Source organism: Erinaceus europaeus, chromosome 4 (assembly GCF_950295315.1).
Source record: "Erinaceus europaeus chromosome 4, mEriEur2.1, whole genome shotgun sequence".
NCBI classification, from domain to species: Eukaryota; Metazoa; Chordata; class Mammalia; order Eulipotyphla; family Erinaceidae; genus Erinaceus; species Erinaceus europaeus.
This window is the reverse complement of record NC_080165.1, coordinates 52,437,764-52,463,976: the sequence shown is the minus strand read 5'-3', so window position 1 is coordinate 52,463,976 and position 26,213 is coordinate 52,437,764. Positions and strand designations below refer to the sequence as shown.

Here is a 26,213-nt window from a genome sequence, read left to right as displayed (position 1 = left end):
AATTTATGGATACATGTGAACATATGCTTTATCTCACAGGACCTGATCTATATCTAGGTTTTGGGACTTTGTTAGGAAGTGAACCGCCTGGAATGGAATTAGAGAATACTATGAAAGGAAAGGTCTCACCTGAGTAAGGAAGCTGAAGGGTTGACATTCCACACCTGAAGTCTCTGGACACAGTCTGAAATGAAGCATGCTGAGGTTTTAGTCATTGCATTGATTAGATTGGGATCGGCAGATGCAATATTATCTGGTATGAATTGAGAGAAGCATGCTGGAAAGTACGCCCCACCCTAGAGGTTCGAGGACTGGGGGAAATAGAGGCTCTATAGTGGAAATGTGGGAGTCAGGCGGTAGTGCAGCAGGTTAAGCACACATGGCACAATGCACAAGGACCGACGTAAGGATCCTGGTTCGAGCCCCCAGCTCCCCACCTGCAGGGGGCTCACATCACAGGCAGTGAAGCAGGTCTGCATGTGTCTATCTTTCTCTTCCCCTCTCTGTTTTTCCCTCTTCTCTCCATTTCTCTCTGTCCTATCCAACAACAATGACATCAACAATAATAACTACAACAAAAATGGAAACAACAAGGGCAACAAAAAGGAAATAAATAAATATCTAAAAAACATAGTGGAAATGTGAGGTTCCTGCTGTCTTAGGGTTCAAGAAGATAATAGATAGTTACTGCTATAATCACATTATTTGGTAATTGGGTTAATTTTGAAAAATCCCTTTGTTAGGATTTGCTGTATCATATACAACATCACCATAATTTATGTCCTTTGACATTATTTGTATATAGCTGTGCCACCGGTTGCTTCTATTCTTTCTGGTCTAGGCTTTTGAGAAAGTCAGCATATCAAAGACTCAGCCTATGTATTAAAATGACGCAGTCTGTGCTTTAAAAAGTTTGAGACATACAATCAATTTTTCTCCTCTCATTAATTAAGTAGAGATTTATATGACTACAGATTAATAGGAGTGTACATAAACACTTTACACCACCAAAAGACTGTGTCCCATCCCACCCCAAACCCCCCAGTCTCCCCTCCCCTCGCCACCCAGGGAAGTTGAATATCCACCCTCACCCTCACCCCAGGGTTTTTACTTTGGTGCCCTACTTTCAATGTGTTCTTATTATAGTGGTTAATGTTGATTTTTCTTGGCTTCTTTCTCATCCTGCAGAATTTTGATTTTTTTGATTATAGTATAAGAAAACACATTTTATGACTAATGTACTCATAAGTATATAGATTTTGTCTCTCTCTCTTTTAATTATCTTTATTTTTTTTTTATTGGATAGAGACAGCCAGAAATTGAGAGGGAAGGGGTGATAGAGAAGGAGAGAGACAGACACCTGCAGCACTGCTTTACCACTTGCAAAGCTTTCCCTCTGCAGGTGGGGATGGGGGCTCAAACCTGGGTACTTGTGCACTCCTCTCTCCATTTCTCTCTGTCCTTTCCAACAACAACGACATCAGTAACAACTACAACAATAAAACAACAAGGATAACAAAAGGGAATAAATAAATATTAAAAAAAAACTTTAAAAAATGTAATTCCTTTCAGTTACCAGCTTTATTCCCTTATGTATTTCTATATTCTTAAATATTGTATTAATAGCTGTTTCTTGATTTTGCAATTTTAGACGCTGCATTACTATGAAACACTTTCTTTTTTTTTTTTTAAATAAATATTTTATTTATTCATGAGAAAAATAGGAGGAGAGAGAGAAAGAACCATGTATCACTCTGGTACTTATGCTGCCCGGGATCAAACTCAGGATCTCATACTTGAAAGTCCAGTGCTTTAATCACTGCACCACCTCCCAGACCACCTTACTTTCCATACATGTTATTAGTAATGACAATTTTGGACACCCAGGAGATGGCTCAGCTGGTTAAGCATAGCTGCGTTGAATCCTTGGTGAACATGGGAGCATCATAGATAGCACTAAGGAAATTCTTTCAGTCTCCTCAGCTCTTCCTCAGATTGGTCTAAAGAGAAGGCACCAGTTAAGACCAAACTAATCTCCACAGCTGTCACGCACTTGCAGTGCAACAGACAGGAAGATCAAGTCCTGCCAGACCTACTGAAGTACAGAAGGTGAGCTAGGACTTTTAGATATAAGAAGGAAATGGAGGTGCTCACCCATTCTAATGGAATAAGATGCATATATGGACATGATTCAAGTGCTACAAAGATAGCTGGACCCCCTAATGATGGTTGAAAAGTAACAGTGTAAATGGTGCTCACTGAATTCAGGAGGACAGTGGGAGAGACTATCAACAGGGTTTAAGAGAAAGCATGAGAAATGTTCAAATTGAAGTCACAGCTGTGAAATATACTAGCAGAATTGAACAAAAGGCAGTAGAATGGTACAACAGCAGAATGTTACAAACCACAGGTGAGTCAGTAAAATGGAGGAGAAATGAGATGAATATAAAACAAGTGGAAGAAAGAATTAAAAACCCATGGAAAGATAATCTATGGGTCAACATTAAGAGGAACAACATTTATATCATAGGGATTTCAAATGGAGTGAAAATGGGATTGAAGTGTCATCTAGGGAAATAGTCAAGAAATTCCCCAAACTGGGGACAGGAACAGAAATTTAGATCCAGGAAACTCAGATTTCCCAGTAAAATAAACAAGTAACACATCAAGACATGTTGAACTTAAAATGACTGGCCAGTATAAAGAATCCTGAAGGTGGCAAGAATAAAACAAAAAATTGATTTCCTCCAGGTAGGGACAGAGATAGACATTGAGATCCAGGAAGCTCAGAATTCCCAGTGAAATATTTTTTTGTGTGTAGAAAAAAAGAGAAATTGAGAGAAAGGAGAGATAGAGAGCAAGAGAGACACTGCAGCACTGCTTCACCACTTAAGAGCCTTCCCCCCACTGCAGGTAGGGACCAGGGACTTGCTCAACCAGATGTGCTGTGCCCCCTGAAATAACCCTGGAAGACTTCCAGCAGATTTAGAGGCTAGAAGGGAATGGAAAGACATTCAAAAGTATTGAATGAAAAGAATATCTTACAGGCTAGGAGTATCCATTGACCGGCTGATATCCATGTCCAGCGGAGAAACAGTTACACAAGTCAGACCCTCCCGCCTTCTGCACCCCACAATGATCCTGGGTGCATACTCCCAGAGGGATAAAGAATAGGACAGCTGGGAGTCAGGTGGCAGTGCAGCAGCTTAAGCGCACGTGGCGCAAAGCACAAGGACTGTCTTAAATAAGGATCCCGGTTGGAGTCCCCAGCTCCCCACCTGCAGGGGAGTCGCTTCACAGGTGGTGAAGCAGGTCTGCAGGTGTCTGTCTTTCTTTCCTCCTCTCTGTCTTCCCCTCCTCTCTCCATTTCTCTCTGTCCTATCCAACAATGACGACAACAATAAAACAACAAGGGCAACAAAAGGGAATAAATAAATATTAAAAAAAAAAAAGAAGAATAGGACAGCTTCCAATGGAGGGGATGTGATAGGGAAATATGGTGGTGGGAACTGTGTGGAATTGTACCCCTCTTATCCTGTGAGCTTGCCAATCTTTGTTTAATTAATAAAAGAACATTAAAAAAGTTTTTTATGACTGATTTAATAATGATTGATAAGATTGTGGGATAAGAGAGGGTACAATTCCTTATAATTTCCACCACTAGAGTTCTGTATCCTGTCCCCTCCATTGGAAGCTTCCCTATTTATCCCTCTGGGAATATAGACCAAAGATCTTTATGGGGTTCTGAAAGTAGGAGGTTTGGCTTCTCTAATTCACCATTGGACATGGGAGATGACAGATTGATCCACACCCCTAGCCTGTTTGCTATCTTTTTCTCATGGGGTAGGACTCTAGGGAGGTGAGGTTCCAGGACACATGGTGAGGTCATCTGCCCAGGGAAGTCAGGTTGGTGTCATGGTAGCATCTGCTACTTGGTGGCTGAAAAGTATTAAGATATAAAGCAGAACAAATTGTTTAATAATCAGGAACCTGAAGGTAAGAGTATATAGTAGATGAGGTTTGGGGTTTTTACGTTGGAATATGCTAGGAAACCTAATTTAGGTATATTCCAAGGAACCCGTGACTTAACTAATTTTTCCTGGGCCAGACAGCTAACTTGCAAGTGGGCTAAAAGTATTTTCTGGGAGGACTGTGTCAGAGTTGGGAATAGGACCAGAAAGCTAGATCCAGGCAGATATGGGAAAAGTATATAAATACCATTAACTGTAAACCCCCTGATCTGACCCAGGCCCCATCCATGTCTATTTGTATTTAGCACAAAAGCCTGTGTAACCTCTGCATCCCTGTAGGTCTGAGCTCAATTCCATGGTCATAACTAGGAACATTCTAGGCTGCAGTCATTTTGGGACTAGTCTTCCTTGAGTGGCAGGGTATGTTGACCCAGCCTCCCTTTGGAGAGTGGGGCAATTTCTAACAGTTACTTTTTTTTTTTTTTATATCTATCTATCTATCTATCTATCTATCTATCTTACCTATCTATATTTTTTCCCTTTAGTTGCCCTTTTTAAAATAGTTGTTGTAGTTGTTATTGATGTCGTCTTTGTTAGGACAGAGAGAGATGGAGAGAGGAGGGGTAGACAGGGGGAGAGAAAAATAGAGACCTGCATACCTGCTTCACCGTCTGTGAAGTGACTCCCCTGCAGGTGGGGACCCGGGGGCACAAATTGGGATCCTATGCCACTCCTTGCGCTTCACACCTGTGCGTTTAACCTGCTGTGCTACCGCCCGACTCCCATACCACTGTTATTCTATATTGAGGGCAAGGTCCTGTAGAGGCCAACAAGAGGGTTTATGATGTTCCTGTTGGAGATGACCAGTGCTGTGGAGAGAGGGATCTGTTAGAGGTCTAGGCTTGTCACATTTGTTTGGGAATCCCAGGATTCCCTGACTAGGGCCCCAGATGATGGGGTGGCCTGGTAGTGGCCAAAAGGGCCATTATTAGAGTGTGCCAGTCTCTTGGCTTTATCCAGTTTTTGTAGTCCTTTATTTGACAGGGTTAGACTTAGAGTGATTGTGGAAAGTGAAATAGGGAGTAGGTCACGGGCAGTATCTAGGTCTAAGAAAGAAAATACTTGGGAGTCTGGCTGTAGAGCAACCCGGTAAGTGCAGGTGGCGCAAAGCGCAAAGACTGTTGTTAGGATCACAGTCCAGGCTCCCGGCTCCCCACCAGCAGGGGAGTCACTTCACAAGCGGTGAAGCAGTTCTGCAGGTGTCTTATCTTTCTCTCCCTCTCTCTGTCTTCCCCATCTCTCTATTTCTCTCTGCCCTATCCAATAACAACGGTATCAGTAACAACAATAACTACAACAATAAAAAAAAAAAAAGAAAATACTTGATTAAGTACTTTATGGTGTCTTCTTTTAGGTCTTTCTACTTGCTTGCTATACTTCTTGATTCACTGTAGACTATTGAGCTTTTTTACTTTTTTTTTTAAATTTCTTTATTGGGGAATTAATGTTTTACATTCAACAGTAAATACAATAGTTTGTACATGCATAACATTCCCCAGTTTCTCATTTAACAATACAACTCCCACTAGGTCCTCTGTCATCCTTCTTGGACCTGTATTCTCCCCACCCATCCACCTCACAGTCTTTTACTTTCCTGTGATACGCCAATTCAATTTCAGGTTCTATTTGTGGGGTTTTTTTTGTTTTTTTTTTCTGATCTTGTTTTTCAACTTCTGCCTGAGAGTGAGATCATCCCATATTCATCAGTTTCTGACTTGTTTCACTTAACATGAATTTTTCAAGGTCCAGCCAAGATCGGCTGAAAACGGTGAAGTCACCATTTTTTTACAGCTGAGTAGTATTCCATTGTGTATATTTACCACAACTTGCTCAGCCACTCATCTGTTGTTGGACACCTGGGCTGCTTCCAGGTTTTAGCTATTACAAATTGTGCTAAGAACATATGTGTACACAGATCTTTTTGGATGGATATGTTGGGTTCCTTAGGATATATCCCCAGGAGAGGAATTGCAGGGTCATAGGGTAGGTCCATTTCTAGCCTTCTGAGAGTTCTCCAGACTGTTCTCCACAGAGGGTGGATCAATTGACATTCCCACCAGCAGTGCAGGAGGGTTCCTTTGACCTCACACCCTCTCCAGCATTTGCTGCTGTTACCTTTTCTGATGTATGACATTCTCACAGGAGTGAAGTGGTATCTCATTGTTGTCTTTATTTGCATTTCTCTGACAATCAGAGACTTGGAGCATTTTTTCATGTGTTTCTCGGCCTTTTGGATCTCTTCTGTGGTGAATATTCTGTCCAAGTCCTCCCCCCATTTTTGGATGGGGTTATTTGTTATCTTGTTGTTGAGTTTGGCAAGCTCTTTATGTATGTTGGTTATTAAACTCTTATCTGATGTATGGCATGTAAAGATCTTCTACCATTCTGTGAGGGGTCTCTTGGTTCGGGTAGTGGTTACTTTTGCTGTGAAGAAGCTTTTTAATTTGATGTAGTCCTACAGGTTTATGCTTGCCTTAGTCTTCTTTGTAATTGGATTCATTTCATTGAAGATGTCTTTAAAATTTATCCAGAAAAGAGTTCTGCCAATATTTTCCTCTAAGTATCTGATAGTTTGTGGTCTAACATCCAAGCCCTTGATCCACTTGGAATTTACTTTTGTATTTGGTGAAATAGAGTGATTCAGTTTCATTCTTCTGCATGTTTCAACCCATTGTTTCCAACACCATTTGTTGAAGAGACTCTGCTTTCCCCATGTAATAGTCTGGGCCCCTTTGTCAAAGATTAGATGTCCATAGGTGCGGGGACTCATTTCTGGACTCTCAGTTCTATTCCACTGGTCAGTGTGTCTATTCATGTTCCAGTACCAAGCAGTTTTTTTATTTTACTTTTTAAATGTATAATTTATTTATTCCCTTTTTTTGCCCTAGTTGTTTTATTGTTGTAGTTATTATTGTTGCCATTGTTGTTGGATAGGACAGAGAGAAATGGGGGGGGGGGGAGAGAGAAAGGAAAGAAAGATACCTGCAGATCTGCTTCACTGCTTATGAAGCGACTCCCCTGCAGGTGGGGAGACAGGGCTCGAACCAGGATCCTTATGCCCATCCTTGTACTTTGCTCCACCTGCGCTTAACCTACTGCATTACAGCCCGACTCCCATACAAGCAGTTTTTTTTTTTTTTGTAGTCCTATTTTAGTTATGTTCTATTTATTTATTTATTTAAGAAAGGATTAATTAACAAAACCATAGGGTAGGAGGGGTACAACTCCACACAATTCCCACCGCCCAATCTCCATATCCCACCCCCTCCCCCAATAGCTTTCCCATTCTCTATCCCTCTGGGAGCATGGACCCAGGGTCATTGAGGGTTGCAGAAGGTAGAAGGTCTGGCTTCTGTAATTGCTTCCCCGCTGAACATGGGCGTTGACTGGTCGGTCCATACTCCCAGTCTGCCCCTCTCTTTCCCTAGTAGGATGGGTCTCTGGGGAAGCTGAGCTCCAGGACACATTGGTGGTGTCTTCAATCCAGGGAAGTCTGGCCGGCATCCTGATGATACCTGGAACCTGGTGACTGAAAAGAGAGTTAACATACAAAGCCAAACAAATTGTTGAGCAATCATGGACCCAAAGCTTGGAAAAGTGGAGAGGAAGTATTAGGGAGGTACTCACTGCAAACTCTAGTGTACCTCTGCTTTCTTACTTTGGTGCCATACTCCAAACTCAGTCAATTTCTGCTTTGCGTTTCTACTTCTTCTTTTTTTTTTTTTACATGCATAACATTCCCCAGATTCCCATTTAACAATACAACCCCCACTATTTCATTCATCATTTTTCATGGACCTGTATTCACCCCACCCACCCACCCACCCCAGAGTCTTTTGCTTTGGTGTAATACTCCAGTTCCATTTCAGGTTCGACTTGTGTTTTCTTTTCTAATCTTGTTTTTCAACTTCGGCCTGAGAGTGAGATCATCCCATATTCATCCTTCTGTTTCTGCCTTATTTCACTCAACATGATTTTTTCAAGGTCCATCCAAGATCGGCTGAAAACGGTGAAGTCACCATTTTTTACAGCTGAGTAGTATTCTATTGTGTATATATACCACAACTTGCTCTGAATGACTCTGAAAATGTCCAATAGTTCTAGGTTATCTATCTCTTCATTTAGCTCCCTTATGTCTTTACTGATTTTCTTCCTGGATGATCTGTCAAGTTGAGATAGTGGGGTGTTGAAGTCCCCTACTATGATTGTGTTACTGTTAATATATTGCTGTAGCTCTTTCAGTAGAAGTTTGATGTATTTAGATGGCTTCTCATTGAGTGCATAGATATTAATAATTGTTAAGTCCTCTTGATTGACTGATCCTCTGAGCATTAAGTAGTGTCCATTCCTATCTTTTTTAATCTTATCTATTTTAAAGTCTATCATGTCAGATATGAGAATAGCTGTTCCTGCCCTTTTTTGTGGGCCATTGGCTTGAATGATAGTTTTCCATCCTTTCACTTTAAGTCTGTGTTTGTCTTGTTACGTTAGGTGAGTTTCCTGTAGACAACATATTGTTGGGTTGTGTTTTCTGATCCATCTTCCTACTCTGTGTCTTTTAATAGGTGAATTCAGGCCATTCACATTTATTGATTTCAAAGATTGAAGATATTTTAACGCCATTCTTGTAGAGTTGTAGAGTGTTTTGATATATGTTCTATTTGTGGTGGTCTGGTTGTTTATAGGAAACCTTTCAGAACTTCTTTCAAGGCAGGCTTGGTGATGGTTGCTTCCTTCAACTGTTGCTTGTCTGAGAAGGTTTTGATGCTTCCATCTAGTCTGAATGACAATCTAGCAGGATATAGTATTCTTGGCTGAAAGCCTTTCTCATTGAGCACTCGATAGATATCTTGCCATTCTCTTCTGGCCTGTAGTGTTTGTATGGAGAAGTCTGCTGCTAATCTTATGGGTTTTCCTTTGTAGGTGACTCTTTGTTTTTCTCTTGCAGCCTTGAGGATCCTTTCTTTATCCTTATTCCTTTCCAATCTAAGTATGACATGTCTTGGTGTCTTTAGGTCTGGGTTAATTCTGTTTGGGACCCTCTGGGCTTCTTGAATCTTTATGTCTTTGGTGTTGTCTAGACTAGAGAAATTTTCAGCTATTATGGCCTGGAGAATGCTTTCTTCCTCCCCTTCTCTTTCTTCCTCTGGTAAGCCAATAATGCGTATATTGTTTCTTTTGAAGTCATCCCATAGGACTCTGTTGTTGTTTTCAGCATCTCTTAATCTCTTTTTGAGATCTCTTACTTCTTTTTTAGTTGTCTCTAATTCATCCTCAATCTTGCTAATTCTGTCTTCAGCCTCATTGATTCTATTCTCTCTGCCCTCTACTGCTTTCTGGAGTTCATCTATTTTGTTGCACTGCTCTGATACTGTTTTAGCTTGTTCAGCTAGTTGCCTTCTTAGCTCAGCGATTTCAGCTTTCAGCTCTCTAATAACCATGAGATTATTAGAATTTTCTTCCATATTCTCATTTGTTGTTCCTGCATTTCTGATTACAATTTTTTCAAATTCTTTACTCACTCCTGTTATTATTTCCTTGGCTAATGTTTGGATGTTGAACTCGTTGTTTTGTGCTTCACCCTCTGGAGGACTTTTAGCTGGACTCTTGTCCTGGTTTGAGTCTCCAATATTTTTACTTGTTGTTTTAACCATTTTATATAAGTTAACAGTTTTTTCAATCCCTGAGTTGGAGTTCAGTGGTGTAAAAGCCTTTTTTTTTTTCCCCCTGTAGGCTATGGGAGCCTGAGGGCTTTTAAACTATCAATAGGCTTCTTTGTTTAATCACTGACTCCTGACCAAGAAATAAAGCAGGGTGTGGCAGAGATAATCCAGTGGTTATGCAAAGAGACTTTCACAGCCCCTCAGCTATGCCACAGAGGTATAGGTCTTCTCCTGAGTTTCCCGGTTAGATCTCTGTGCCCTGGTGTCCCTCCCTGTTGCTGCTCCAGATTCTGAGGGTAGTAGCAATGGAGACTCAGAGTTGCACTTGGTGAGTCTCTGGGGAGTCCTTTCCTCCCTTCAGCTGTCCCCTTGTTGGTGGAGCAGACTGGAGGTGGTGTCTCCACTGACAAACTGTTGAACTGTGAGCAGTCACTTAATCTCTCCTTAGGCCCCTCTCTCCTCTCTGTCACCAGCCACGCGTGTTTGTACTCACGGGTGATTTACTGGGTTCCTGTGGTCATTCTAGTCCTGTCTTGTTTCGGTCCGGGTGGTCTCCTTTGGTATTCCTAGTTGATCCGGGAGAGGATAGGAGAGGAGAGAAAGCGATCTGCTGCTCGTAGCTCCGCCTCCGGAAGTCGAATCACAAGCAGTTTTGATGACAATGGCTCTATAATACAATTTGAGATCTGGGAGTGTGATGCCTCCGGTTCTGTTCTTTCATCTCAAGATTGTTTTGGCAATTCTAGGTCTTTTCTGGTTCCAGATAAACATTTGTAGCATTTGTTCTATTCTCCTAAAAAATGTGCTTGGGATCTTTACGGGGATAGCATTAAATTTGTAGATGGCTTTCGGTAATATATTCATTTTGATGATGTTAATTCTTCCAACCCATGAACATGGAGTATCTTTCCACTTCTTTGTGTCTTTTTCAATTTCCTTGAGTAGTGACTCATAATTTTCAGTATACAAGTCTCTCATTTCTTTGGTTAGGTTTACTCCTAGACATTTTATTGTTTTTGTTGCTATAGTAAAAGGAATTGATTTCTGGATTTCAATTTCTTCTAACTTAGTGTTTGCATAGAGGAATGCCACTGACTTTTGAATGTTGATTTTGTAGCCTGACACCTTACTGTATTTCCTGATGATTTCCAAAAGCTTCTTGCTGGATTCCTTTAGGATTTTCCATGTATACTATCATGTCATCTGCAAATAAGGACAGTTTCACTTCTTCTCTTCCAATCTGTATCCCTTTAATTCCTTACTCCTGCCTGATTGCTATGGCAAGAACTTCCAACACTATGTTGAATAGTAATGGTGATAGTGGACAGCCCTGTCTAGTACCTGATCTGAGGGGAAATGCTTCTAGTTTTTCACCATTGAGTATGATGTTGGCTGTAGGTTTGCTATATATAGACTCCACTATCTTGAGGAATTTTCCATCTTTTCCCATTTTTTGTAAAGTTTTGATCATAAAGGGATGTTGTATTTTGTCAAAGGCTTTCTCTGCATCTATTGATATGACCATGTGGTTTTTGGTCTTGCTTTTGTTGATGTGGTGGATCACATTGATTGATTTATGTATATTAAACCAACCTTGCATGCCTGGGATAAACCCCACTTGGTTATGATGAACAATTTTTTTGATATACTGCTGTATCTGGTTGACTAGAATTTTGTTCAATATTTTCGCATCTATGTTCATCAGAGATATTGGTCTGTATTTTTCATTTTTGGTTGTGTCCCTGTCTGCTTTTGGTATCAGGGTGATGTCGGCTTCATAGAAGCTGACAGGGAGTATTCCAGTGTCTTCAATCTTCTGGAAGACTTTTAAAAGTAGAGGTATTAGTTCTTCTTTGAAAGTTTTGTAGAATTCATTTGTAAAACCATCTGGTCTAGGACTTTTATTTTGGGGGAGATTGATAACTCTTTCAATTTCATTAGCTGTGATGAGTCTGTCCATGTTATGTACTTTCTCTTTACTAAATAAATAAATTTTAAAAACCGAGTTTGGGAGAAATCTCCCTTCACTTCAGAAAATTGTGGGAGAAGTATATGTCAGGTTGTCTCTAGACATTTGATAAAGCCATCCACACCTGGTCTTTAAGTTTTTTTTTTTTTAATATTTATTTTTCCTTTTGTTGCTCTTGTTTTATTGTAGTTATTGATATCATCGTTGTTGGATAGGACAGAGAGAAATGGAGAGACTAGAGGAAGACAGAAAGGGGAAGACAAAGATTGACACCTACAGACCTGCTTCACTGTTTATGAAGCAACTCCCCTGCAGGTGGAGAGCCGGGGGCTCGAACTGGGATCTTTATGCCAGTCCTTGTGCTTTGCACCATGTGCATTTAAATCAGCTGCGCTACCACCCTATTCCCCCTGGGTTTTGTTTTGAAGGAGACTTTTTATTACTGATTCAATTTCCTGACTTGTTACTGATCTGTTCAGGTTTTCTACTTACTCTAGGTTCAGTCTAAGAAGGCTGTCTGAATATAAGAATTATTCTGGGTTTTTTGTTTGTTTGTTTTCCCTAGAATCTCAAATTTAGGGAGTCGGGCGGTAGTGCAGCAGGTTAAGCGCATGTGGCACAAAGCACAAGGACCGCATAAGGATCCCGGTTGGAGGCCTGCCTCCCCACCTGCAGGGGAGTCGCTTCACAGGTGGTGAAGCGGGTCTGCAGGTTTCTATCTTTCTCTACCTCTCTCTGTCTTCTCCTCCTCTCTCCATTTCTCCCTGTCCTATCTAACAAGGATGACATCAATAACAACAATAACTACAACAATGAAAAACAACAAGGGCAACAAAGGGGAAAATAAATAAATAGATATTTTAAAATAAATAAAATAATAAAAAGAATCTCAAATTTAAGGATGGGGAAATAGCACAACGGCTTATAAAAAGACTTTCATATCTGAGGTTAATGTATAGACTTCAATTCTGAGTATATATATTCCTTTAATCTAAGCATTTAAGCTTTCAGATTAATGAACTGATGGAATTTCCACACTAGGCTTAAGTTGTTAATGCATTTCCAATATTTTTTATATAAATTAACCTATTTATTACAGGCTAGTAATATTGCACTTCTACTGGTCTTTCAACTCCATCTTCTGATGGCAGTCTTCACTGTGACAGAAGTGGTGTTGTAGGTCCAGTCCCTGCCCACAACAGTCTTCATGCAGAAGCCGCAGTGCCAGATGCCTACAGCGCACCGCTTCATCTTGGTCTTGCCACAGAAGGAGCAGGTGTACTTGGTGTGCTGGCTGATCTCGATCTTCTTCACCATCCTCTGCAGGGAGATGCCGTAGCGGGTCCTATATTTACCCAAGATGCCCACCTTCTTGGTGGGCTTGGCCATGGCGCCACCAGCTAGGTCCAAACCCAGAGAGCTAATAGAATTATTATTATTATTATTATTATTATTATTATTATTATTTTACCAGAGTACTGATCAGCTCTGGCTTATGATGGTATGGAGGATTGAACTTTAGACTTTGGAGCCTCAGGCATGAGAGTCTCTTTGCGTAACCATTATGCTATCTACCCCTGCCCTTTTTTTTTAATTTTTTTTTTTTTTTTAATTAAATCATTTACAGTTTAGGAGACCAGAAGCAACTGGTCTTGTCAGTATATAAGATATAGTTATCTGTAAACAGATAAATGACATAAATTATGGTAAGGTCTTGTATGGACCCTCTGGGGCTTTGCTTGTTTTCCTTCATGCTTCTTTCGATCCATACCATTTGCTACTACATCTGCTGATCTCAGCCAAATCAATGCAACCAGTACCACCTCAACAGGTTTCACTCAGGACTATGTCCAGAGATGCCAGATCTGGTATGTCAACACTCCAGCTCAACTACTTGGGTGAGAACTTTCCTAGTTCACAGGACTCCTCAGTTCCATTTTGGATGGAACTGTTACAAAGTTACAGAACCTAGATACAGACCAGGGTATCTGTGAGGTAGGGCACATGTGCACATGTATGTATCCGTAAGTTAGGGGAAAATATATGCCTTAAAAGTAAAAAAGCCTGGAGAGGGTGTGGGGTCAAAGGAACCCTCCTACACTGCTGGTGGGAATGTCAATTGGTCCACCCTCTGTGGAGAACAGTCTGGAGAAACTCTCAGAAGGCTAGAAATGGACCTACCCTGTGACCCTGCAATTCCTCTCCTGGGGATATATCCTAAGGAACCCAACATATCCATCCAAAAAGATCTGTGTACACATATGTTCATAGCACAATTTGTAATAGCTAAAACCTGGAAGCAACCCAGATGTCCAACAACAGATGAATGGCTGAGCAAGCTGTGGTAAATATACACAATGTGGTTGCTGAGAGAAGGATTGCCAAAGGGATGCCATGCAGTGACCGGAGCTGGTGCTTTGGTGGTAGGTGAGGTGTGCTGACATATATTGGGAAGGCGTGAAACTATCCCGGAGTCAGCAGCAGACTTGTATGAAAACAGTTCCATAATGAAAATAATTTAATAGCTTTTAAGAAAAGAAAAGCAATATGTAGTGTGTTTTATGAAATCCATCTTTAAACAGATGCTTAGCTCTTGACACAAGGGTGTGCTTCTTTGCTTATTCCAGGAAGCACATATACCTTCTGGACTTTTGTTGTTCGTTTTGTTTTGTTTTGTTTTTTTGTTTGTATTTAATCACTTTGCTGAAGAAATGTTGATTTACAGCAGCATTGTTATCAAAGGAGTGTAGTTCTCGCATCTCCCCTAGGTAAGCATCAGTGTATCTTCTACTTTTGTTACTCTGAATAGACACAGACATTGAGAAAGAAGGGGGAGATAGAGAGGGAGAGAGATAGACACTTGACAGCACTGCTTCATTGCTTATGAAGCTTTCTCCTGTAGGTGGGGACTGGGGTCTTGAACCTAGATCCCTGTACACTGTATTGTCTGTGCTCCACCAGCTGCACCACTCCCTTGCCCTGCGTCGGTCGGTGTACCTTACACACAACCAAATCATCATTTTCCTTCACTATAGAGCCATTTGGTCCCCAGGCTCCTCCCATCCTGCTCTCCCTTTTGAGTCTTTGGATCTGCTGAAGTATAGTTAAGTAATTCTGTACCCTGTATTTTTCCCGTTGCTTTGTTTCCTAAGTCCCACTTGTGACAAGACATAACTTGTTACCTGCCAGTTTTCTGACATACAATGGTTACTATAAGACTAGGGTAATGCCCAGACTTGTCTTCTGTACTATGAAAAACTACGGTGTTCATTTTATCAACCAGCATAATTTTCTGACTTTAAGCATGTTAATATGGATTATCCTCCTTTGCTATCCACCTTTCCTTCTCTCCCTTCTCCTATTCTTTATCCCTCTGGGAGTATGGACCAGGTCATTGTGGGATGCAGAAGGTGGAAGGTCTGGCTTCTGTAATAGCTTCCCTGCTGAACATGGGCATTGACAGGTGGATCCATACTCCCAGCCTGTTTCTTTCTTTCCCTAGTGGGGTGGGGCTCTGTTATTTTGTTTTCTATCATCTTCTAGATACATACAAAGTAGGTAGAAGTTATTCACTAGGCACAAGATCCGGTCTATTTTCCTTTTCTTTTATTATTTATTTATTTTAATTTAATTTTTTTTTTTTTTACTATCTTTATATGTTGGATAGAGATAGCCCGAACTCGAGAGAGTAGGGATAGAGAGGGAGAGAGAAAGAGCAGCACTGCTTTACCATTTGCAAAGCTTTCCCCCTGCAGGTGGGGACCGGGGGCTTGAACCTGGGTCCTTGAGCACTGTAGTATGTGCACTTAACCAGGCACGCCACTGCCTGGCCCCTTCATTTATTATTTTTATATTACAGAATTACATGTTGACAGGGGTTTGAATCCACACCATTCCCACCAGAGTTCTGAATCTTCACACTCCCCACTGCAATCCACCACAGTTCACCTAAAGTTGTAGACATGGGCCAGTCGTCTTCTCTACAACTACCTGTCCACATTTATACAAAGTTACCCCTTCTTTTCCTGATTCAATCCTCTCTTTCCCTCTAAACCACTCATGACATCATAGCTACCTCCACATGTCCCTCTCCTTCTCCTTCTCTCTCTCTGGTGCTGATGGAGCTGGAGTGCAGAGCCCTTTTATCTTCATCCTATCACTTTTCCTCCACTGGAAGTATGGATCAAGGTTGTTTATGGGGAGCAGAAGGTAGGAGTTCTGGCTTCTGTAGCTGCTTCTTTGCTGAACATGGGTGTTGATAGGTTGATCCATATCCTCTGTCTGTTTCTATCTTTCCCTAGTGGACGAAAGCTCTGGAGATGCGAGGGTCCAGGACACATTGGTGAGGTCGTCTGCTAGGGTGGAGTCATAGCAGCATCTGTAGCTTGGTGTCTGGAAGGTGACATCACCTAAGTTGAGACAAGATGGTTAATGAATAGGAACCAGAAAGTAGGATCAGAGCAGATGAGATTAGGCATTTTAGGGTAGAAGAAAGCTAGGAGAACCATTTTAGGCATGTTCCTGGGGGCATACAACTATAGTAGTTTTGCTTGAGTTTGGTAGCTAGCCTGAAGTTGGATGAGAATATTGTCTGAGAGAATGGTGTCAGAGTGGAGAAAAGGGCTAGAAAGTTGGATTAGGGCAGGGAGTAGCTCCCATTCTTGTATATATATAAAAAAATTCTGTGGCTAAAATTAACTATTTACCTCCGTCTACCTGCTCCAGGGCCCATATATAAATACACATTTATATTTAGCATCAGAGCCTATGTAACCTCTAAGTCCACATTGGTCTGAGCTTATAACTCATGGTCACATATGAGGAATATTGCAGGCTGCACGCTCATTTCAGGACCAGTCTTTTTCGAGTGCCAGGGCAGGATACCCCCAGCCTCTCTTAGGAAACTGGGGGGCTGTCCCTACTGTCATTGCTTTATGGTAGAGCCAAGGTCATGGGAGGGCCCACAAGATGCTGTTCCTTGTGGAAGTGACCAATGGTAGTGGAGAGAGGGACCCTTTAGAGGCCAAGATCCATCATATATGTATGGGAATCCAAGGATTCCCTAACTAGGGCCCCAGATGATCAGATGGTGAGATACTGACCAAACAGGCCATTATTAAGTGAACCAGTCTCTTGCCCTTATCCAACTTTTGTTGTCCTCTCTTTATCTGATTATCTTAGATTTTTCTCTCAGTTGTTTAGGCATTGAGTATCATTTGTTGAACCCAGCCAGAGGTAGGTTTTGGGGATCTGTCTTCTTTGGGCCTTTCTGCTAGACTGTCCTGCTAATTTGGTCTAAATCCAATCAATTACAGAATTTGTGATGCCTTCTCTAGGCACTTCGACCATTACTGAGCACTTTGACTTTGAGTTATATGATTGCCCCTTGTTTATGGATATGTGTACACCTGTATCCAGTACCCTAAACCCTAGCCTAACCTGTTATCTGTTACTTAGTTAAATGATGTGCAATCTAACTTGGATGTAGGTGGTCCCATGTGTTAGGAAAGGTGTCACCAGATTTGAAGAGTTGCGAGGCTGACTTCTCAGGCCGGTAACTCTGGTTACAGTCTACAGTAGGATTTCAGTAGCAGCATAATGTGGGGTGGCAGCAATTTGAAGTCGACAAAGTTGGTGTGGCGGTAAGGAGTCTTAGAGAAGGAATTTCAAGAAGTGTGGACATGTCCTAGAGGTACCAGGACTACGAGAAATTTGGGTCTTAAAGAGAATTGCAAGGGTTTTTTTATAGTCTTAGAGTTAAAATATCAATAATTAGTTATCATAACCAGGTTAGTTGGCGGGGGCTATTGTCTATATTAGTATACTTGACTTCACTATGACTTGAACACTTTTAGTGGTATCTGAACCTCTTTGTATTTTAGATACTTACAAGGTCAAAAGGTCTTGACCTGTCTGACCTTAAGCTATAGTTGATTTAGATGTTTGCAGAGCTATATGTGTTCAGATATATTTTTAGAGCTCCATAAACAATTATTCCCCTTATCAGAGTTTGATCATTTTGCAAATCTAAGATAAATATTAGCAAAAACTAATATTTCTGCTTAGGTTTATGGTCTAGGCAGTTAGGGAACTTGAGATATTCCTATTTATTTATTTTCCCTTTTGTTGCCCTTGTTTTTTATTGTTGTAGTTATTATTGTTGTTATTGATGCCATTGTTAGATAGGACAGAGAGAAATGGAGAAAAGAGGGGTAGAGAGAGATAGACACCTGCAGACCTGCTTCACCGTTTGTGAAGCGACGCCCCTGCAGGTGGGGAGCTGGGGAGCTCAAACCAGGAGCCTTAAGCTGGCCCTTACGCTTTGTGCCACGTGCATTTAACTCGCTGCGCTACCACCTGACTCCCAGAACTTGAGATATTAAATCTATCCACGCCCCCATGTGTTATTACTACTGATAGAATTAGAGTTTCGCATCTTCCCCAATCTGGTCTATTATCTAAGCTGGTGAATTTTTGTACAAATTTTATTTTCCCTTTTGTTGCCCTTGTTTTTATTCTTGTTGCGCCACTTGCACTTACCCTGCTGCGCTACCGCCCGACTCCCTAAGCTGGTGATTCTAACCCCTGTGTCTATGGCACATTTCTTCTTTCTTTCATTACACTTTTCTTTTTACATTGCACTGCTTTCATACACTTCTGTAAGCATATTCCTCTTTGTTTGGAAACTCTCCTAAAAACCAATACTGTGGGTGGATGCTTCACTTTGTATTATGGAACTTCCCACTTGTTTTCACTTACATTCATAATATGAGAGAACAAATTCTGAATGTACAAGTTAGCCAGGCACAAGAAATTCTGCTTTACAGCAAAGACACCTAACCTCCTGCTGCATTGTTCATCAGGTATCTGTTGGTGGTGCTGAGGATCTAGCCTGAGTCTTCTTTCTTTCTTTCTTTACTTTCCTTTTTGTTGCCCTTGTTTTCTTTTTTTTTAAATTGTTCTTGTAGTTATTATTGTTGTTGTTATTGAGGTCCTTGTTGTTGGATAGGACAGAGAGAAATGGAGAGAGGAGGGGAAGAGAAAGACAGACACCTGCAGACCTGCTTCACTGCCTGTGAAGTGACTCCCCTGCCGGGGATCGAACCGGGATCCTTACACTGGTCCTTGTGCTTCGTGCCACCTGCGCTTAACCCTCTGCGCTACCTCCTGACTCCCTGGCCTGAGTCTTCTAACATCAAGTTCTAAAGTCCTATGTGTCATACCACTGTGCTGTTCCCCTGCCTCCATGATAGTGTTTATGATGGGAAACCCCAGTGGTGACAACCTTTAAACATAGTTTCTTTTCAGTCAAAAGACTTTCAGTAACCACTATTACTTTTGTTTATGATCATATGTCTTGTAGCCAGTGTTAGAAATTTTTACCTTTTGAGGTGAATACTATCAACATTAGCTTGATATTCTTACCATGATGTAAAATTCACCTTCATAATCTCAGTGGGAAAAATGAATAATTTTAACTTTTAGGTTAGTTTCTAAAAATCAACCTAGGATTTAGAGTTTTTTCTTAGAACCTTTTGAAAAACAACTGGATTTATTTATTTCTCCAGTTATGGTATTGGAATGCTAAAAGCATATAAGCTTCAGTGTCTTCAAGATTTACTTAAGTTTTTTTTTTTTAATTATAAAACCATGTTTTGCCATTTTAGAAAATTTTGTTATAGAGAAGTATTTTTTTTCTATATTTATTTTCCCTTTTGTTGCCCTTGTTTTTTATTGTTGTTGTAGTTATTATTGTTGTTGATGTTGTCGTTGTTGGATAGGACAGAGAGAAATGGAGAGAGGAGGGGAAGACGGGGGGGGGGGGGGAGAGAAAGAGAGACACCGGCAGACCTACTTCACTGCTTGTGAATGACTCCCCTGCAGTTGGGGAGTCAGAGCTCAAACCAGGATCCTTATATTGGTCCTTGCGCTTTGAGCCATGTGTGCTTAACCCGGTGTGCTACCACCCAACCCCTAGAGAAGTACTTTTAAAAATTTAGGTGTTTAATCTACAGATTCAAGCAATTCTTACCAATATTCTTGGTGCTTTTTTTTGTTTGTTTTGTTTTTTAAATTGACAGAATAGTTCTATAATTCACATGGAAATGTAAAAGGACTCCAAATAACTAAAATAGTCTTGAAAAGAAAAAAGTTGGTAGACCAGTAAGCCAATAGTTTTTATTTTTTCTATTTTATTTGATAGGTCAGAAGGAAATTGAGAGGTACACACTATTTAACTGGTAGACTATTTCCTGGCCCCATCTTTGAATTGATGATGAGAGCTTTCAGTAAATAAAAGTGCTGGGCTAGCATGGGGGTGCCTCTTCCTGGGTGTGTACTCTCTGGGTTGGAGAGAATGTGACAGGAGCCAGCCTGGGCTGCTACTCACTCAGCGACGGGAGAGAGATGACTCAGGAACAGACTTGTGATGGCGAGGCAATTCAGTTCTTTATTGATCAGAGAGCCAAGACTTTTAAAGGTTGGACCTGGAAAAGTGGCAAGTCAGAAACGGAAATGGCTAGGAAAGAGGGGCGGAGAAAGGCAAAAGGGACTGGAAAGGTAGGAACTTCCTTAGCAACTGTTGTGAGGATTTTAACTGGTAGTATTAATAATATCCTGCAGGTAGGGAGGGTCTTGAGGGTAGAAAGAAGATAGATCAAAGGAATGGAATGGGTGGGGATCTTTCAGGCAGGTCAGTGATTGTGTAGATAATAAGGGAGCAGGCCATAGTATCAGGAATGCAGGGTGCTTTGTGAGGCAGGGAGTCTGATAAGAGGAGAGGATGGGTGTCCCATCAAGTCCAGCCCTGCCAAGCTCAACCACATCCTCACAATTTCCCAAGATAAAAGCATTAAGGTTTGAGTGTCCGGGTAAGTAGTAAAGTATATTTTCACCAGAAAAATGGTCATAAAGTTTTGATTTTAACATAAAATTTTTTTATTATAGTTGTAATATAGATGGACCAAGCTTGGGTTCTAAATTCTAAAAAGACAGAATTGATCTTTGCTATCTCTGTTTATTTCACAGTCTGTTTATGCTTTGTCCCTAGTAAATGCTTCATAGTACATGCTATATAAACGTATATACATGTATTTATATTATATATATTGTTTTGTAATGCAGCCTCCCCCCCACAATTAGCTGGAATATTCTCAGTTGTTAACAGTGTGTGCAATCACTTTGCTTGTTATTTTTGTGTCTCCTTAGGTTGGTATTTTGTATGGCATCTTTTTTTATCAAAATTCAAGTTTCTGAGGGAACTGGTAGGAGACACAGGATCCCAGGAAGGAGATCATGAGCCTTTGGGGTCTGACACAGAAGAAGATGCTTCATCGTCTCCACACAGGATCAGATCTGCTCGCCAAAGAAGGGCACCTGCTGATGAAGGCCGCTGACCCCAGCCATAGTCCTGTACGAGTGAGTGATGAAAGACAGTTGTGAGCCTCTCTCTTTAATGACTTGGCTTTGAATTTGCTACATGATTGAAGAGCATTTGTACTTGAATTTTTAGTTCCATTCAAAACACAGATTTACATGTAAGCCATATGAAAATAAAGGGAATTAAAACCAAACTGTACCACTGCAAACTTCATCTTAAAGATAATTCTTTGCTTCACTAGCTTTTTATTGATGTACTTATTATTTGTGTCTTGAGCTTATTTTCTTGCAATAGTGTGAATCTGATTAATATTACAGACTTGAAAAAAATATTTTATTAATTAGTTTTATAGTGTTTTTTTTTAAACCCACATATTTATCCTTGCTTGAAATTTGAATGCAGCTCAGATTTAACTGTCAACCAGGTGATAGTCATGGTGTAGTCATCCTAGCTTTTGTCTATGCAAACTTAGAACTTATTATAGTGTCATCACTGTATTACTAGTTCCAAACTTGTCAAGTTTGACATTTTAAAATGTCTTCAAAATTTTATGGTAGAACTCAACATTGAAATAGATAGTGACTGTGTGTGCAGAAAAGTATGAAGACCAAGCAATGGATACTTACCTGGCAGGGGAGATACAGGGTCACGAAGGTGGTTTCCCCAGGGCGTGGCTTATCCATTGCATTCTGGATGTGCTGACTCCTGCGATTTCCCCAAATGTGGGAAACTGCATAATTTATGGTAGTGGGGGACTGGGTTCATGCTCTCCCCTTGGGGGGCTGGGCTGGGGAGGAACCAAGCAGTGAAACTTAAACTTTGATATTAGTGAAGCCCATGTCCATCCCTGGAAGAATGACTAAATTCCATATTTTCTAATAAAGCAGCTACAAAATGTTTTACAGTACCTAAGAAAGGAAGATACCCGATAAGTAGACAGATATGTGCTACATTTTGCCAGTGAGACATTTTCTAAAGGATTGCCTGTCATCTGTCAAGAAATGCAGTTGATAGCAGGAGAAATTGCCAAAACCTTTAGAAACAGATGAAACAAAATTTAAGGAAGCAAGAGGCTGATGTGATTAGTTCATGTGATGAGCAGGACTGTTGATAAGGCGTTAGGCAGCCTTTTGTCCAAAGCTTCCTGGAGACATATAAACAGAAGAAATTAATGGAGTGTTCATTCAAGAAATTTTGTATCAGCAGTGCTCTTGATGACATCTATGATGCATTTTATGTGGAAGAACGCAGACAATAATGACTGATGTGAGAAGTAATTCAGAAGAGTCGGAACCAGAATATGAAATGGTAGTAACTTTAAACCAATTAATTTTTTCATTCACATTCTTTACGTATACACAAGATTGGTGTGATAAAAATCAGATTAACTCTGAAAAGCGCTGTTTCATTAATTGTAAAATAAACACGAAATATTGTGTTATAGTTTAACCTTTTGTGTTTTTTTTTCTTAGTCATATACAAATGGTTCACCTTATAGTTGGTGGTATCTTAGATAAAAAAACAATTTGTAAGTTTTCTTTTCCCCTTCTAGGATTGCTGTTGTTTACTAGGTAGCTCAATTCTGGTTTTTAAAATGTTATTAAAATTCTTTATACCCTGAAGATTGGGTTTTGGCAACCTGTTCAAGCTTTTAGAGAATAACTTAGGAATTTTGTGAATTATATCCTACTTTAGATAGAGTAGAATTAGTTACTCCTTTTCTATGGGAGAAACTCATACTCAAGGAATGTGTTGTGGGGAAAATATTTTCCCACAAACAATTCAGTGTCAATACCTCAGTGGTATCAGATATGAGGAAGAATAGAATGGGTGAAAATGCCTTGCCTCATTGTAAAATGACTTGCCAGGTCTCTACTGTTTGTCTTAACTGAACTTTGGACTGTTTACTGTGGAAGAGAGATAGGGATTCAAAGAAAAGTTCTGTTTTATGTTATCTACTTTATGCAAGAATGAATTATAAAGCCAACTTACTATTTTTACTCTGAGTTATTTTATTTTATTTTATTTATTCCCTTTTGTTGCCCTTGTTGTTTTATTGTTGTAGTTATTATTGTTGTTGTCGTTGTTGGATAGGACAGAGAGAAATGGAGAGAGGAGGGGAAGACAGAGAGGAGGAGAGAAAGATAGACACCTGCAGACCTGCTTCACCGCCTGTGAAGCAACTCCCCTGCAGGTGGGGAGCCGGGGTTCCAACCGGGATCCTTATGCCGGTCCTTGTGCTTTGCACCACCTGTGCTTAACCCGCTGCGCTGCAGCCCGACTCCCCAACTCTGAGTTCTTTTATGATTCTGTTCTGTTACATTTTACATTCTGTTTTGTCGATGTATGATTATGCTTGATACTTCATATTTTGCTGTTAATGTTCTTTGTTTATAGTTTCCTTGTTCTACCCTAAGTTGTATTCCTGATGAAAACCTCCCCTGTCATTGTAGGCCTTTGGATGACCTAAGGAGTATTTCCTTGGTGAAGATCCCTGGCTGAGATGGGACACAATCTTTGCTAATACATTTTTTTTTTAAATGAATGCAGCTTTCTACTTTTAATCAACTGTAGGAACTAACAGTAGTGTGGCCTTTAAACATTAATCTTAGTGCTTTACACTAGCTGATTATCACAATAAAGTGATCAGCTGTTAGAAAATGAAAACAAGAAAACTCCTTGGTATTGAAGTGATAATTGGATTTTTTTTTTTAAAAAAATTTATATTTATTCCCTTTTGCTGTCCTTGTTGTTTTATTGTTGTAGTTATTATTGATGTTGTTGTTGGATAGGACAGAGAAAAATAGAGGAGGGGAAGACAGAGGAGAGGAGAGAAAGACAGACACCTGTAGACCTGCTTCACTGCTTGTGAAGCGACTCCCCTGCAAGTGGGGAGCCAGGGGCTTGAACTGGGATCCTTACACCGGTCCTTGAGCTTTGCATCACGTGCGCTTAACCCGCTGCACTACCGCCAGACTCCCGATAATTGGATCTTTATAGTCTGCTACTTTGAGTCATGGATTCTATTTTATAGTAGGTATCTACTTTTAGATAGATAATATTTGTTGACAAATTTTAAGTAGCTGATAGGCTTCTTGTATCAGTATTAAAAAAAAAATCTACATGGGTCATTCTCAATTAATACAAATTAATCCATGTAAAGGTGTACATGTTGACATTATTTATTAATATTTATGCTTCAAGAGTCTTGTTGGATTTTAAGACATATATTGCTTGACTTACATGGAAAACATACCCCAAAAATATATTAATAGTTCAGACTCTACCGTGTTAAACTTCTAGGAAAGTAAAAATCAGTCTCATATGCCAATATGAAAGTTCTGCAAATGATTTCCTTTTTAGTGTTTTCTTCCCTTGCATCCTCTTTCCCCAGTACACTCACTAGTGTACATCTTTCTAAGGCAACAAAGAAAAGCAAGAGGAATTATTACTACGGAGGTATTGTATGGTGTAGTGCTGCTGTTCTTTTTCCTGTTTTAGTGCTTTTGCAACAGAACTTAGTATCACAAGTGCATTTTTGGTTTCTCAGCAGGAGACAGATGAGCCTCTGATTAATTTTAAAGTTTATAAGGTTCTGAACGTAGAAATCATACAAATGATGTTTTTTTTTTTTTGAATAAGGATTCTAAAAGGGTTATCAGGTATCCAATACTTCATGTCTTGAGGATTAATATAGACTTAAAAACTATAGTACCCGTTGTCATTTCTTCCATAATCAACTCGTACCAAATCTTTGTCATCTTGCCTCTGAAATTTTTGTGAACAATGTCTGTATCAGGTATATTGGTAACGTTGCTCTGATCTAAATGCCAAAAATCAACAATACTTTTGTGACACTATTGAATAAGATCTATTGTGTAACTGTTAAGCGACAAGTGGAATTCAGTCAGTAGATTTTGATGTGACTTCCTGTTGGAAGCCTAAATGTTAACATTTTTATACGTGAATAGCAAACTCAGACATGCTCACCCATTCCTTAGATATTATTAGACTTAAAGACAACTTCAAACATTTTTTGTACAAAGTTGGGGATATGTTAAATGTAATGACTTCACAAAATAAGGCATTTAAACCAAAATGTGCTGTAAACAAACAAAAGAAAGTAATATGCTTTTACTTCTAATGACAATTTTTGAAATTACTTTTGAGTCAGCAGTGTGTCAATTTCCAGTGTTTAAGATCTTTTTAATATATGTTGTCACATGTGACCAATATAACTTCAGGTTCTGATAGGTAAGCTTCAAGTGCTTTTTTAAAAATTTTATTTGAAATTGAGTTTTTGTATATGAGAGTGCAGAGCACTGCTCTGCCATTTATGGTCTTCGACTTTGTCACTCCTGTTTTTATGCAGTGTCAGGGATTGAACCCAGGGCTTTGCACATACAAGCCCTGCATTCTACTGCTTAGTACCTTCCCTGCCTGTGAAGTTGGCTCTAAAAGTCAATGAGCAGAACTCAGAGGTTACACAAACTCCAGCAAGTAACAGATTAATATTTTTATGGAGTCTAGCATTAAAGCACCTTTTATTATCTGCCTTTGTGGAGTATCCTGTATTTTTTAACTTAAAGCATAAAGAATAGCTTGTCTTGTATTATTAACTTATATTTTCCATTTGTTAATGTATGTGTGCTGCCTGTTTTATGACCAGTGTTTAACATTATTCTGCAATTCAGTTCTCTAAACCATTCAAATACTGCTGCTGTGGTTTCTTAAAGGAACCATTCTGTGTTGTGCTATGACGTGTCGTCAAATTGCTGACTGACAGGCTTATAAGGAATGAGAATAGTACCTAATAGTACTTTGTGTATTGCGATTTAAAATTAGAGGTGAGGAATGTCTGCAAAAGATTATTTACTGTTTTTTGTTTTGTTTTAAACTGTGGTTTGTATGATGTTCTAACTTTAAACTACACAGAATAAATTAAAATGAGAACAAAATATGTTTCTATTTCATTGACAAAATGCAGTAAGTATCAAGAGTACATTGAACATTAGGGTGTAAAAATAAACCTTTTCAACCAACAGTCCAGTTTTTACCTTCTCCCTCCTCTTGTTTTTCCAGAGAGAGGGTGAAAGTCAGAGAGGGGGGAGTTGGCCTGTAGCGCAGCGGGTTAAGCGCAGGTGGCGCAAAGCACAAGGACCGGCATAAGG

The 26,213-nt window shown here is 40.0% G+C and overlaps 2 protein-coding genes and 1 non-coding gene across 3 annotated transcripts in view; 2 read left to right on the top strand and 1 right to left on the bottom strand.

Annotated features, from left to right (window-relative positions):
* The window catches only part of SMIM13 (small integral membrane protein 13), a 30,853-nt gene extending 9,571 nt beyond the window's left edge, over positions 1 to 21,282 (top strand). The window contains exon 2 of the mRNA XM_007538470.3: positions 20,871 to 21,282. Coding sequence (XP_007538532.1) covers positions 20,871 to 21,058 — 188 coding nt within the window. The 3' untranslated portion in view covers positions 21,059 to 21,282. The remainder of the gene's footprint in view (positions 1 to 20,870) is intronic.
* LOC107523535 (60S ribosomal protein L37a-like) lies at positions 12,600 to 13,124 on the bottom strand. The gene has a single exon (XM_016194955.2). It carries the CDS (start codon positions 13,050 to 13,052, stop codon positions 12,792 to 12,794), a length of 261 nt encoding a protein of 86 aa, XP_016050441.1. The 5' UTR covers positions 13,053 to 13,124; the 3' UTR covers positions 12,600 to 12,791.
* Positions 21,283 to 21,660: 378 nt separating the features above from the next.
* On the top strand, positions 21,661 to 21,818 carry LOC132538353 (U1 spliceosomal RNA). Its single transcript, XR_009549749.1, has one exon. It is a non-coding gene; the product is annotated as a U1 spliceosomal RNA (small nuclear RNA).
* The last annotated feature ends 4,395 nt before the right edge of the window (positions 21,819 to 26,213 follow it).